At 40.7% G+C, this 14312-nt stretch overlaps 1 protein-coding gene across 10 annotated transcripts in view; it reads left to right on the forward strand.

The window, feature by feature from the left end:
* FRY (FRY microtubule binding protein) overlaps nucleotides 1-14312 on the forward strand; it is a 454383-nt gene that overhangs the window by 398992 nt on the left and 41079 nt on the right. For all 10 annotated transcript variants that reach the window (XM_045472997.1, XM_045473090.1, XM_045472660.1 and 7 more), the window contains 5 exons: nucleotides 3667-3807; nucleotides 5596-5775; nucleotides 8289-8450; nucleotides 11123-11197; nucleotides 13546-13716. In XM_045472997.1, the coding sequence (XP_045328953.1) occupies nucleotides 3667-3807; nucleotides 5596-5775; nucleotides 8289-8450; nucleotides 11123-11197; nucleotides 13546-13716 (729 nt within the window). The remainder of the gene's footprint in view (nucleotides 1-3666; nucleotides 3808-5595; nucleotides 5776-8288; nucleotides 8451-11122; nucleotides 11198-13545; nucleotides 13717-14312) is intronic.

Raw genomic sequence — 14312 nt, forward strand, 5'->3', positions numbered from 1 at the left:
TCATTAGGGACAAACCCATTATCGTTTCCATGGCTAAAATATCTATATGGAATGGATAATAATCTCTTAATTTCATTTACTGAGTGCCTATTATATATTATCATAGATGCTATATGGAATCTTTTTAAATCTTCACAGCAAGCCATTGATGTAGATTCTATTATAACAAAGAATCTGAGGCCCAACCAGGTTAAATAATCTGCCATATGTTTAAAGCCAGCCTTTGAACTGAGGTATAACCCACTTCAAAAGCCTAAAATCCTTCTTTTTACTACAGTAATACGTGTCAGAACATTCCAAAAATGGAGAAATGTTATCTTAATTACCCCAGGTGTTCATATGTTATTTAAGGAGTTACTATGTGGCTTGATATATTTAATGGTTGTTGGCTCTGAACCAATTACCCAGCATATATTTTGAAGTAAACTTTTTATCTTCCTTTTTAAGTTTGTCTTGAAAACCGGAATGGGATTCTTTTGTGCCCATAGAAATGTGTTTCTAGCACACTCGTTCCAAGCCCCTGTTGTCCATTGGTGCTGGAAATACACAGCAAATGAAATGTATTCTGTGCAGCACCTCCAGTCACCCACTAGCTTAACCCGCTAGGTCACGAAACCCATGAGGCAAGTGGTCACGGACAGCCACCTCGGGTTAGCATGTTCACTATTGCTTTTGTCTGAGGGATATGCATGCATACGTCTTGCCAGGGCCTTTTTGGAAGTGATGAGGCCGGGACCTTCAAACTTTTCTTTCAGATACGTCAACAGTGTAGGGTGCAGATAAGTTACAGAATCAATCATTGTCTAAAAGGTTCCGTAAGACTGAACCTGAACCTAGAAGAAGGTCCTTGCCCCCTCCAACTGCGTTGACAGTTGGTCCTGCAGGATTTTGATTTGCAGTCTGGGTCAGCAATGTGTGAGCTGTATTCAGAATGTCAACACCCCAAAGAGCCTCTCTTATATGCCACCCTGCTGCTTTTGACAATCACCTTGGTGACATCTGCCCCACAAGAGCCGCTAAGAAAACACACACGTACCGGAATAACTGACGCAAATGCCCTGCTTACAGACGATGCCTGTTTTAAAACAAAGTGAAGTGTAAGTTAGCAAGGAGGCAAGACTTGTTTAGATCACTAGACAGAGTCAGAGAAAGACAAATTTCATATGATTTCACTCATATGTGGAATTTAAGAAACAAAACAGATGAACATAGGGGAAGGGAGAGGGAGGCAAACCATAAGAGACTCTTGACTACAGAGAACAAACTGAGGGTTCCTGGAGGGGAGGTGGGTGGGGGCTGGGCTAAATGGGTGATGGGCTTATTAAGGAGGGCATTTGTTGGGTTGAGCACTGGGTGTTACATGTAAGTGATGAATCACTGAATTCTCCTCCTGAAACCATTGTTAACTACACATTAACTAACTTGAATTTAAATTTTTTTTAATAAATAAATAGAAAAAGGAAAAAATAAAATGTAGAATTTAAAAAGCTTCGCAAATACAAACGGGATGTGGCATATACATACGTACATATTATTCGGACTTAAAAAGGAATGAAGCACTGACACAGGCTGCCATATGGATGAACCTTGACAACTTTATGCTAAGTGACATAAGCCAGACACATAAGTACAAATATTATTGGATTCCACTTGTACAAGGTGCACAGAATAGGCAAATCTACAGAGACAGAAAGAAGATTAGTGGTTACCCAGGGCTGGGGGCAGGGGATGATGGAGAGTTAGTGTTTTACAGTTAGCAGAGTGTTTATTTGGGATGATGAACAAATTCTGGAAATAAATAATGGCAGTGGTCACACAACAATGTGAATGCACTTTATGCCACTGAATTATACACTTAAAAATGGTCAAAATGGTAACTTTATATTATATATATATATATATATATATATGTTATATACATGTTATATATATATATGTTATATATATTTTTTTCACTGTGAAAATAAATAAATAAATAAATAAGAATAGATTACCTAATTTGTTCTATTCAGCCTTTGTCACAAATTGTCACTACAAATTTTGTTATCAACTTAATTTCCCACCATGCATAAGATATACTAACTCCTATTTCAAGTACGCACAGGCACATATGTATAATTATAGATCGCTGTGGTCAGGATTGCCAGTGAATCTGTTCTGTTCACTTAACAGTAATTTTGTGTGTGTATTTACATGTGTTGACATAGCTCACATAGTGTCATTTTCAACAACTGTGGGATTCTAACAGGTTAAGATAACACAATTTGCTTAAACATCTCCTCTTTTGCTTATATTCACAACTTTTTTCTATTACAAGTGGTTCTTTTATGTAGACTTCTTATCAGATAATATTCAGGTTATTTCTTCTGGTGGCACTTCCCAAAGTTACTATCCAGGTGAAGGAATACACAAATATAGTTGTACACATTTGGGAAATTGGTCTCACAGACACTTTCCCAGTTTACGATACTGTCAACAATGTATAAATGTGTTTTCCCATATCCTCACTATATTTTATTACTCTATTCCTGTTTTCAACCTAATATTTTTATTGGTACTTTAAAATTATTCTCTTTATGTATTTCCTTTCTAGGAATATATTTCATTTTTCCACACAATAGATTTGTATAATTGCCCATTTCCTCCTACATTAACTGCTCAGTTATTTCTTTTGACCACTTTTGATGTGAAATTTCAGCATATATTTGGATCCTTTCTACAGTTCTTTATTTAGAATAGTAATCTTTTATCCTGATAAACGTCACTTAGATTTTCTCATTAGTTTGCTTTTTGAAAATATTGTTGATATCGTAGTATATGTCCATAAAAGAAAGTTTCGTAGGTACAGAAAAGAGGGGGAAGAGAACAGGAGAAGGAAGTGAAGTAAAGAAAAATCATCCAAAATAATTACATTATCTAGAGATTTCTTTCCTTTGTTAAATAACACACACCCATTCACGTTGATTTCAGCATCATCTATTACACAGAAATTGTATATCCTTCCTCTTTCAATTAATATTATCTTATATCCTTTACCATCTTTAAAAATGCCAATTCTATTGATGATATGATATTTTATCATGCAATTTACCATAATTTATGTATCCATTTCCCTAGTGTTCAGCATTTATATTACTTACAGAGCTATTTTGTTTAGTTTTTTTGTGAGTTTCTTACCATCATGAAAAACACCTTAGGAAAATCTCATCTATAAATCTTTATGTCTATCTCTAGGTTTGGAAAAGTTCCTAGAAGTACATAACTAGTTCAAAAGACATAAATTGTTCTTAGTACTCTGGATGTCAATTGCCAAATTATCCAAGTTACATTTCCACTGCTGTTACATTTCCATCTTATATCCTCACCAATACCGACTATTATCACTTGCTAAACTTTGCCAATTTGATAACCAATAACTTGTGTCTTTTGCTTTAATTGGTGGTATTCGATGCTTTCCTTTTGAGGTTTATTTTGTTGTATTTCATTTGTAAATGTGGTATTTATATACCTTACATTGCCTTTAATGATAACCTTATTCCTTCAGTAGTTAGGATTTTCTTTTCCTTCCTAAGGAAACGTGCAATCTTAAAGGTGTTGGGAAGCATCGGTGCTTGTGTACGAAAAGGCTGGAGTCTCACTGACTGACCTGTGTCTTGCCTCCCACAGCTGCTGGAGAAGGGTCTCCCAAGCATGCAGCAGCCCCTCCTCCAGGTGATCTATAGTCTGCTCAGCTACATGGATCTGTCAGTCGTGCCTGTAAAGCAGTTTAATGTGGAAGTTCTGAAGACCATTGAAAAATATGTCCAAGTGAGTATTTGGATACCTTCACTTAAGAACTACGATGTTTCCAGAGAGTCATCCCAGAAAGACTGAAGCTTCGCTTGTAGCTCATCCTTGGCTGTAGAACTGTATGGGGGCCAGGGTGCACATTCATGCGTTGATGTCCCTAACGCCCTGAGAGCAGTCAGGTGTGGTGGCCAACCACACTGCGAGTGACATACTGAGGAGAAAGACCGGACCAAGCTGAGGCATTTCTGAGCCCCTCAGAGGACACAGTTCTGCCTCTTGGGGCTCGCAGGCCGGGTACTGAAAGCAGGTACCTGGCTGGGAGGGCCCAGCAGGGTTGTTATTTGTGGTTTCCTATTTCAAAGAAGGAGAAGGAACCTAGGGCAGGTGTTTCAACATACAAAGGGTTAATTCAGGGATTAAAATTGTCACTTGAGACTTGAGGACAGTAAGGTTAAGCAACCTGCATGAATGTATTTGAAAATACTACAGCAAACAAACACAGGAGAGTACCTGTTGAGTTGCAGAGTTCAAGGGCAGATGCTAGGTTCTATCTGGTTGAACTCATTGGCAAAGGCATACAATGTCAATGTTAGACGTTTTTACCCCATCATCACTTGAATACCACGTTGCTTGCGGAAATTATTTAATGCTAAAAATGATTTCCAAGCCTTTTTTATTGTCCGTGTTTTAAGTGGCATTTCTCCGAAAGTAGTCGTGCACTTGGTAGGCATTCAGTAACACTTTCTCACTTCACAGCAGTCCTGAGGGCCATGTGTCCAGTTCCTATTTGTCTACAAACCCCTTGCCCCTAGTGCAAAGAAAAAATTGTTTTACTAGACTGCCTATTCTAACTAACTCAGGACTGTGGGCTATCTCTGTTATTCGATATCTTATCTTGAATGGTGACTGATTTCACATTCAAATCATGACCTCCCATTGTGCAGAATTTAAGAGGGAAGGAAATATGTTTTATTTCATGTGCTCTTATTCCACAGGCTAGGTAAATAATAATAATAACTTTTATCAAGTTCGCTTATCTGTGCTCAATATTTTTATGGGAGAAGCCCATCAGCCTGCCTGGGGCCTGTCAGGGAGACAAAGATCGAAAAACAAAGTGAGTCTCACAGAAAGAGTAGGCATGTGATAAGCCAATAAGGAGAGGAAGGGCATTCCAGGACAACGGAACAAGGAAAGAGCTTGCCTGGTATGAGGAAGTCCAAGGTTAGCCTGGGGGGAGGTTACTTCTGTAGGCTGTGCTCAACATGTGTGGACTCCACACTGCCCACCAGAGGGAGCCCTTGGAGGAGTTTAGGCAGGGAAGCAGCATGGTCTGAAAAGTTCTAGAAAGATCACTGTAGCTGGGGTGGGTATGCTGGACTTCAATAGCGGCTGCAAGGAGGGAGACCAATTAAGAGGCCATTGAAATAGGAGAACGACCAAGGAAGACAGAGACTGGAGGTGGGGAGAATGTTGAGAGTGAGTGGCCAGTAGCATAAATGCATTGGGTTTTTTTTTTATTTGTACCAAAGAGCTACCTCATTGACCAAAATGGTACCTTGTACTTTTAAACTTCTATTTATTTGAATATGGACAAAATTGGTATTTTCTTATTTGCTTGTTTCCTAAATGTATCTTCTCGTCTGTATAAATTTTTTACGTCATTTGCCTTTTACATATGATGGAACTTCCTGCACTATTTTAAAATCTGTGAATTCTGACTGATCATAAGAAGTTTCAGTAGCTGGGGGTTGATGCATTTTTAAAAATGAAATTGTTTTTAACCATTGAATGTTTTATTCCCGTCAGAGTGTTCACTGGAGAGAAGCTTTGAATATCCTGAAGCTGGTGGTTTCTCGATCTGCCAGTCTAGTTTTGCCTTCCTACCAGCACAGCGACCTCTCAAAGATAGAAATACATCGAGTGTGGACCAGTGCTTCTAAGGAATTACCTGGAAAAACCCTAGACTTCCACTTTGATATTTCAGAGGTATGTTATCTGTTTCTGTAAATTTCAGCAGCGAGAACAGGTGACAAAGGTCAAAACTAGTTGTCTGGGGAAGGAGAGACTTATTTTACATTTACTTCAAAGTAAGTTTTCTAAGGCCTGCATTAGGTTCTGGTTTTTAGGAACACAGTGAATGTCGTATTCATTGGGGCTCCAATTGGCAGCTTTTAAAAATAGAAACTAGCCTCAGCTATATACAAATGATTTTTTGAAAGAGATACCTTTAAAATAGAATGACCATAAGCATTTTAGGGGCGCCTGGGTGGCTCAGTCGGTTGAGCATCCGACTTCAGCTCAGGTGGTGATCTCGCAGCTCATGAGTTCGAGCTCCGTGTCTGGCTCTGTGCTGACAGCTCAGAGCCTGGAGCCTGCTTTGGATTCTGTATCTCCCTCCTTCTCTGCCCGTCCTCTGCTCCCACTCTGTCTCCCTGTCTGTCTCTCTCTCTCTCTCTCTCTGTCTCTTTCTCTCAAAGATAAAATAACATTTAAAAAATTTTTTTAAAGAATGATCATAAGCATTTTAAAGCCTGACCTCATTTCTTTATCTGGCAGGTATCATGTCCTATCTTTATATCCACAACTTTGCTCCCTGACCTCCCAGCCAGACCAGCAAATGACTGAGATTTAAAGAGACACAGAATCTGCCTTTACGGTTGTTTCCCCAAGTGACACGACTTTTTAGACCAGTAAAATGATCCGTATTCTTGCCTCAAGGGAGCAGGAAGGAAGGAGAAAGGGGACTAGTGAACCAAGCCAAGGAATCGGGAAGAAAAGAGAGGTTGGGGGGCACCTGGGTGGCTCAGTCGGTTAAGATCTGACCTCACCTCAGGTCATGACCTCGAGGTTTTGTGAGTTTGAACCCCGCTTTGGGCTCTCTGCTGTCAGCGCAGAGCCTGCTTTGGGTCCTCTGTCCCCCTCTCCCTCCGCCCGTCCCCTGCTCACTCGTACGTGCTCTCTCTTGCTCTTTCTCTCTCAAAAATAAATAAGCATTAAATTTTTAAAAAGAAAAAGAAAAGAGAGGGTAGAAGGTAGTCAGATCTGCCTGCTGCTCTGAGAATGGACATTTGGGAAGCCTGTACCAACTCTAAGATGCACAAATACTTTGCTCTCCTGTGTCGCTAACCCCGTGACCCATAAGCCCGCCAAAGCAGAAACTATACTCTGTCCATTTTGTAACCAGGGTCCGGTACAGAGTCTGGTGCATTGCAGGTACTTAACAAACATTCTTCAACACTGCTGAATGAGTAAGTCCACTGGAGGAATAAACTAGATCTGCTTGTGTGAAACTTACTTGCTCTATTAAGTAGGTAGGTTGTAGTCAGCTTGGGTTTTTTCACACCGTGATCTCAGTGACCTTCTATCATTTCAGTATCCAGGTTGAGATACTCTTTTGCTGCTATTGTGATACCTGCATCTATAGTTCGTGTGTCTGATATTAAGGTATCCAATCAATAATTTTTTTCCATTTGTAACATTCCTTTGTCACATTGCTGGCGAGGAAAGCTACTTTTATTCTTTGGAGTTTGTTCTGTTCCAAAGGGGTACAGAAAGCAGGCAGCCACTGGGCTGCACGCCCCAGGGACGGAGCTGCTCCAGAATAAAGAGCCTGGAGAACCAGATGGAGACTTTCCAGCTGGTGTCTACCACCTCTGAGGGTAGGCCCACAAATGGGATTCTGCAGCCCCACTGGGGCTCAAGTTTGGGTGGTGCTGCCTACCCAGCTGCCACCCGGCCGTGTGTGAAATGAACTCTCAGGAAGTGAAATTTCCAAAGCGTTGCCCGAGTACCTGGCCCTGAACTCATTCATTTAAATAACTGAAAAGATACAATCACTCTAAGTAGATTTTAAATAACTGAGAGTATATGGAGATTGGTGACCAAAGGTTGGGAAGACGGGAAGGAATTTTGGCCGCTTGTTAGAATGATAAGAAATTCTTTTAAGCTTAATCTGAAAACTATTTGCTTTCCTGAATGTTTTGCTTCTGACCTTTACCAGTGGTTTAAGAACAAGCAATTGGATTTGTTTTCAGCTGCTAAAGAGGGTGGGAAAATGTTAACGATGTAAAATGATTTAGAATGTATATTTGAACGTGGGGCACCTGGCAGCTCAGTCAGTTAAGCATCTGACTCTTGATTTCAACTCCGGTCATGATTTCATGGTTCATGAAATCGAGCTCCACATCAGGCTCTGTGCTGATAGTGCGGAGCCTGCTTGGGATTCTCTCTCTCTCTCTCTCTCTCTCTCCCTCTCTCCCTACCCCTCCTGTGCTCACTCTTTCTTTCTTTCTCTCTCTCTCTCAATATAAATAAATAAACTTAAAAAAAATCAGAATGTGTATTTGAACATCAGGAAAATGAGCCTACCTGTAACACTGAACTTCTCTAAGGTTTAATCAAATAGGCAATGTTTGGTTGCTGCTGGGTAGAACGATCCCATATTCCACAGAACTATTGAACAGATAGAAGAGTGAGATTTTGTATTCTCTTCTGTCAAGACGCCAATCATCGGGAGGCGATACGATGAGCTGCAGAACGCTTCTGGGCGCGATGGGAAGCCCAGGGCGATGGCCGTCACCAGGAGCACATCCTCTACCTCATCGGGCTCCAACTCCAATGTCCTTGTTCCTGTTAGCTGGAAAAGGCCCCAGTATTCTCAGGTATAGAATCCTAGTCCCTGGGATTGGAAGAGAGAGCTCAGGGAGACCTCTCGAGCCCAACTGCCCATGTGATCCCGGGTTCCTCCGTCACCATCCTGGCATTGCCCACGTAGGCATCAACACTTCAGTGATGAGTATCCCGTGGCACCCCAAGGGACCCTGTCTTATCTTGGAACAGCTCGTTTCATTGAGTTGAAGTCTGACATTTGCCTCTGCTACCCATTGGTCCTAGCTCTCTTTAGACTTAGGAAATGAAATCTGATCTCTCACCTTCAGAGAAATAAAGAAACCCTCTCCCCTCTACCACTCATTCCAGTGAGTTCTCTTTTCTCCAAAGACTATATCCTTAGTTCTCCCAACCAGTTCCATACGATAGGGCTTCATAAGAATGCAGAATCTGCCCTTCCGGTTGCTTCCTCAAGCCACACTCCTTTTTTTTTATTGTTTGAAGTTTTTTGTTTTTTTTTTTTAAATATAATTTACTGTCAAATTGGCTAACATACAGTGTGTACAGTGTGCCCTTGGTTTGGGAGGTAGACACGTAAGCGATGAACCACGGGAATCTACCCACACTGCTTTTTAGACCAGTAAAATGATCTAAATTCTTACCTTGATGGAGACGGGAAGGGGGAGGGAAGGGACTAGTGAGTGAAGCTAAGGAATCAGAAAGGAAAAAGAGGGTGGAAAGTAGTCAGATTTCCTGCTGCTCTGTGAATGAATACTGGGGAGGCCTGTACTTTCTCTAAAAGGTGCAAACACTTTGCATTCCAGTCGCCATTCTGACTGCTGTCCCCTAAGCATGCACTCCAGTGGTCTCCATGGACAGTCTGAGCTATGTGGAGCAGAACCGGCCGCTGGATCTCTCTGTAGTTCTCTCTCTGTAGATCTCTCTCTTAGTACAGCCTAAGACCGTATTTGCTCAATGGGCAACTGCATTAATGTCATCAGGCTTGCCATCGAGTAAAACCTCTGCATTATTCAGACCTCTTTGGTGACATTAATCACCTTAAGTGGAAAAGGAATTTATTAACTCTCATGGCTTGGCTTCAAGCACAGCTGGATTCTAGTACACAAAATGAGGAACTGGGTCCTTAGACTCCCTTCTCCCCTGTCCTTGCCTTCCCTTCCCAGTCTTGGCCCTCCTTTCCTCTCCGGTGATTTCATTCTGAGGCAGACTCTTCTCTTATGAAGCACCAAAAACTTCGAGCAGCTCCAGATTTATATGGTCTTTGGCTCCGATGATTTCAGGTCAAAGGCATTCCCTTCCCAACATCTGAAGCAATTCTAGAAGGACTCTTGCTGCACGTGTGAGGGAGGCAAAGCCCCACTTAGTGGGAGAGGAGCTGTTTCTGAGATAAAAAGAGGGACCGTATTACTGAAAGAAGGCCAAATGGGTGGGCGCTGAGCAGAGAACACTTTGCCCACGTGCAGGACTCACCTTCACCCTCCAAGGTTGGAGGAGTGGAATATATAGCACAGGGCCTGCTGGAACATGGCTGGCTCTCAGTAAGGGTTCACTGAGCTGTTGAGTAAGAGAGCCTACTATACATTCTTAGGGATTTGGAAAAGAGAAGAAAAATAGATATCCCAACACCCATGTTCCTCTGTATGGATTCCTTCCCCGAATTGTAAGATGCCCACTAAAACTTAGGGAAATATTTTAGCAAATCTCTTGCCATTCTCCAACATTAAGGTCTTCCTGTCTTTGGCCTTGATAAAATACTGTATTGGGTGTCCCTTCTATAATGTGGAAAGAAGAATGCAGTGAGCCAAATTCCACTAAGAAAGAAAAGCTATGAGCACTATTGGCCTCCTAAGCAGTCTCCACGTTAACTTAAATCAGCTTAAAGGGGAAAAATCATTTTACAGGGTCAGAAAGATTGCTTTAAGAGCATCTCTGAAGTAATTAACATTTTTTAGGCTCTGGTTTACTCTTCCTTTTCATTCTCAACTCTCCAATTATCCTGAGACCTAGTTCATCTATGTCATTGGAAAATGTGATGGTTTATGGAAGAATCTCCGTGCTTAAGTGGCTGAAAATAAGGCTCATGAAGAAAAGCAAAAGGAATTGAATCTGTTTAACTTTAGGGAGAATAAATTGAGAAAGACTTAATATGACTTACAGATAATTGAATTCTTTAATGCTGCAGAAAGTAAAGTTATTCTCCCATTTGAGGAAAATAAATGTGTGCTAGAACATAATAGATTTAATTTAGGTGAAAGGAAAGCCTTGCTAATGCTGGAAGTTGTAACAGACAAGAAAAGATTATCAAGGGGAGTCACGAATATCTGCTGAGTTTCACACCCCTTCCTCAGGAAAATGTAGATCAGCACTGTCAAGTAGGAACATAGTGTGTGTCTTGTGTTTAAACTTTGTAAAAGTTGCCTTTTTTAAAAAAGTAAAAAGAAATAGGTAAAATCAATTTTAATAACCTATTTTAGTTAGCCTAATATATCTCAAACATTATTACTTCAATATGCAACCAATGGTTTGCAATATTAATGAGATATTTTGCATTCTCTTTTTTCATACCAAGTCTTTGTGTATTTTACATCTCAATTCCCACCACATTTCAGGGGCCATAGCCCTTTGTGGCTAATAGCTATAGTACGGAAACAGATTTGATCACAGAACTCCATGATTAAAACGTGTTTGTGTGTCTCTTTTCCAGAAGAGGACAAAAGAGAAGTTGGTGCACGTCCTTTCTCTGTGTGGCCAAGAAGTAGGATTAAGCAAAAATCCATCAGTAAGTTCCATCATATATCACATTTATGTTGGTACCATATCATTTTTACCTTTGCTCTTTTTACCTTTAGAGAAGTCCTCTATGAATTACAAGTATGATATCCACCATCATACTCATACTAGATCATACTCATAGGCTATTTCTTTCCACACTAAGATTTTTAATCTCACTTAGTTCAGAAACAGTGAATGATTTTGTTAGCTATTTGCTCCAGTTGGTCTGACTTTCATTTTTTAAAATTCTTTGGATTTTGTTATAAATATGCCCAGACTATGTTAATGTGTATATTAACATATGTATGTATATGTATTAACATATGTATATATAAATATAAATAAAATATATAATTATATAATTATTTATTACATATAATAAAATATAAAAATAAAAATATATATATGACGATCTCCTGCATCATATTTAATATACATTCTTTTGGGGTATAATTTTACTCTGCGTATGCACACCCCTTCCTATGATGTCATTATTTGACTCATGCAGAATAGGGATCAAAATAATGATATATCATTATAGTTTTTTTCTCTTACATACATCCACTGATGTTACAGTTAAAACAACAACCTGCCATTGCGCTTTGGAATAAATGAATAATCACAGTATTAGAACTTAGCTAATGTAAAATTTAGCTTTTATAAAATTTAGCTAATTCAGGTTGTCTGTGAGACTATCGTAGCAAAAGCAATAAAAATCTCAGGGTCTGGTTTCCCTGGCGTATCTCAACCTCTTTGTTATTAATAAAAAATAAATAGCTAACTAATTTCCCAAATGAAGTAAGAATTAGCAATTGCTCAGGGGAGCTGTCTCTGAAATCTCAAAATGTATCTATTAACGTAGTTCACGAGCAGGTGAAATGTTAGAGGCTCGTAAATACTTGCTAAAGTGCAGATCGGTGTTTCTTACGGTCCGGAACGTGCCCCTGCCAGCCAGCAGCTAAGCTCAGCTTATGATCAGGAGATCAGTGGGTTTGTTGCTGCTCCTGAGACCTGAGGGCAGAGGGGACGAGGTGACAGTGGCGGGGTGGGCGGAGGGAGAGTGACAAGCGCCCTTTCCCTCTGCGGGGCGGCCCTCCAGCAAGGACCGTCTCCTATTGCCATTCTGGCTGGCGCGTCTTCCTCAGATCTCAAATGCCTGCTTCCGTGCTGGAAATGTTTACCCAGAGCATGTTGGCGGTCGGTCAGAGAGGCAGTGCTAACTGGGAAGAAGAGCCTTCAACTGAGGAAGCCTGCATTCGAGCCGCGGCTCTCACGAGCTAGTTGCCTGGCCTTCAGTGCTATTTCTCTCATAGACCCACTTGCAATCCCTGAGCAAACTGTGTGTCGCGGGCCATTGCATGAGGACATAGTGCAAGTCACAGGACTGTTCTTAAACACTGGAGGAAAGGGGGACATTTCAAATCATTCATTCTTTTTACTTTTGAGAGGCACTTGTTATATTAAATAAATACAAACGATTTGCCTGCTTCTCAAGGAAGACTAGATAGACATTATGATGGCTAAAAACAATCATACCGTTCACTTTTATTTAATATCAATCTATGTTCAGGAGAGACTGGATAGCAAAACATTGAGGTCCACTTACAGTTTATTTCTACAAAGTTCTACTAAAATGTCCCAGTGGGAAAAAAACTAAACACAGAAGATGGTTCTAAGATTATTAACATTAAGAGGTCTTAATAGGAAAAAAAAAAAAAAAAGTTCCGTTTATACCAACAGGAAGGGAATTTAGGTATAAATTACGAGCATGGCTGCTCACATACTTGTCTGTAATTCAAATGAGCAAGGACTGTCGTATTTGTCCTCTGTGTCTTATTCTTTATTGGTTCCTGGTTTATCTCTGAAAGGGTTAAATGCTTTGTACTCACAGGCCATTCTATAATAACGTATCTTTGTATCAGTAGCCCTTAAAGTATTAAGTGATAATATGCATGTGAAGTGTATGTGCATGTGTACAATTTCCGACCTCAGTTCAGAAACAGTGGAAAATTTCTTGGCTGCTCTAGTTTGTCTGTGAATATACACTCAGTTGTCACACACACACACACACACACACACACACACACACAGACACTCCGATGGGATCCAGTCTTCATTAAGAAGCAGCATCGTGACTCGAACCTTCTCCTCCTGTGTGAACTTGCGTCTTTGCAATGAGTTTAATCTGAAGGCACCTGTCCAACATAAATACTAAAAGAACATTCTAAAAATACCCACTTAAGGAATTAGGTGTGTACTCGAAATAGATGGCCACGAACAGCCAGTTGCAGTTTTTATAGCACAAACAACCGAAGGGAGAACCGTCTCTCAGGAGAGGACTCTTGCGATTCGTAGGTGATCTTTTCATCGTGTGGGGATCTGGACCTTCTGGAGCACCAGACGAGCTTGGTGTCTTCCGAGGACGGCGCCCGGGAGCAGGAGAACATGGATGACACAAACAGCGAGCAGCAGTTTAGAGTCTTTAGGGACTTCGATTTCCTAGATGTGGAGCTGGAGGATGGAGAGGTACAGTATATTCTCTGTAAAAATACCCCCCTCAGCCTTGCCTTGACTAACGAAAAGTTTCTTTTTACCTGCTAACCGATCAGGTTTTATAACAGACTCTTTAATTGGGAAGCTGTAAACTTTGTTTTCAATCAACTTATCCAAAGGACAGCAGCTTAGCTTTGGCAGAAGTTACCACACCCTTCCTGTCTGAGTCCACAGCATTTAAGCTGCCAAGTTCTTTCTAAATGGCAGGGATCTGATGTTTAATGACCACACAAAGACTGTGTGTGTGCAGTCCAAAGGTGAACTTTAAAAGAAAAAAAAAAAAAAAATCACAAACACATTCAGGTTCTGAGCCTGTTCGCTGGTACCTGGGCAAAACTTGCCAAGAGTGTAATTATTTTAAAAGTGAAATTACTCTGATTCAGTTACTTCAAAGCTTGCCTGCTCCGACCTGAGAAGGGAGCCTCGGGGCTCCAGCATTGTTGTGCTGTTTGATGAAATCACAACTTGAAACAGGATATAGTGCACACGAGAGCTCTTTGCTCTGCTCTAGGCTGCTAGCTCGTGTCCCCGACACCTGGAGCCGCTGATTTCATGTCTCAACCGGCCAA

The sequence above is a fragment of the Leopardus geoffroyi genome, chromosome A1 (genome assembly GCF_018350155.1).
Source record: "Leopardus geoffroyi isolate Oge1 chromosome A1, O.geoffroyi_Oge1_pat1.0, whole genome shotgun sequence".
NCBI classification, from domain to species: domain Eukaryota; kingdom Metazoa; phylum Chordata; class Mammalia; order Carnivora; family Felidae; genus Leopardus; species Leopardus geoffroyi.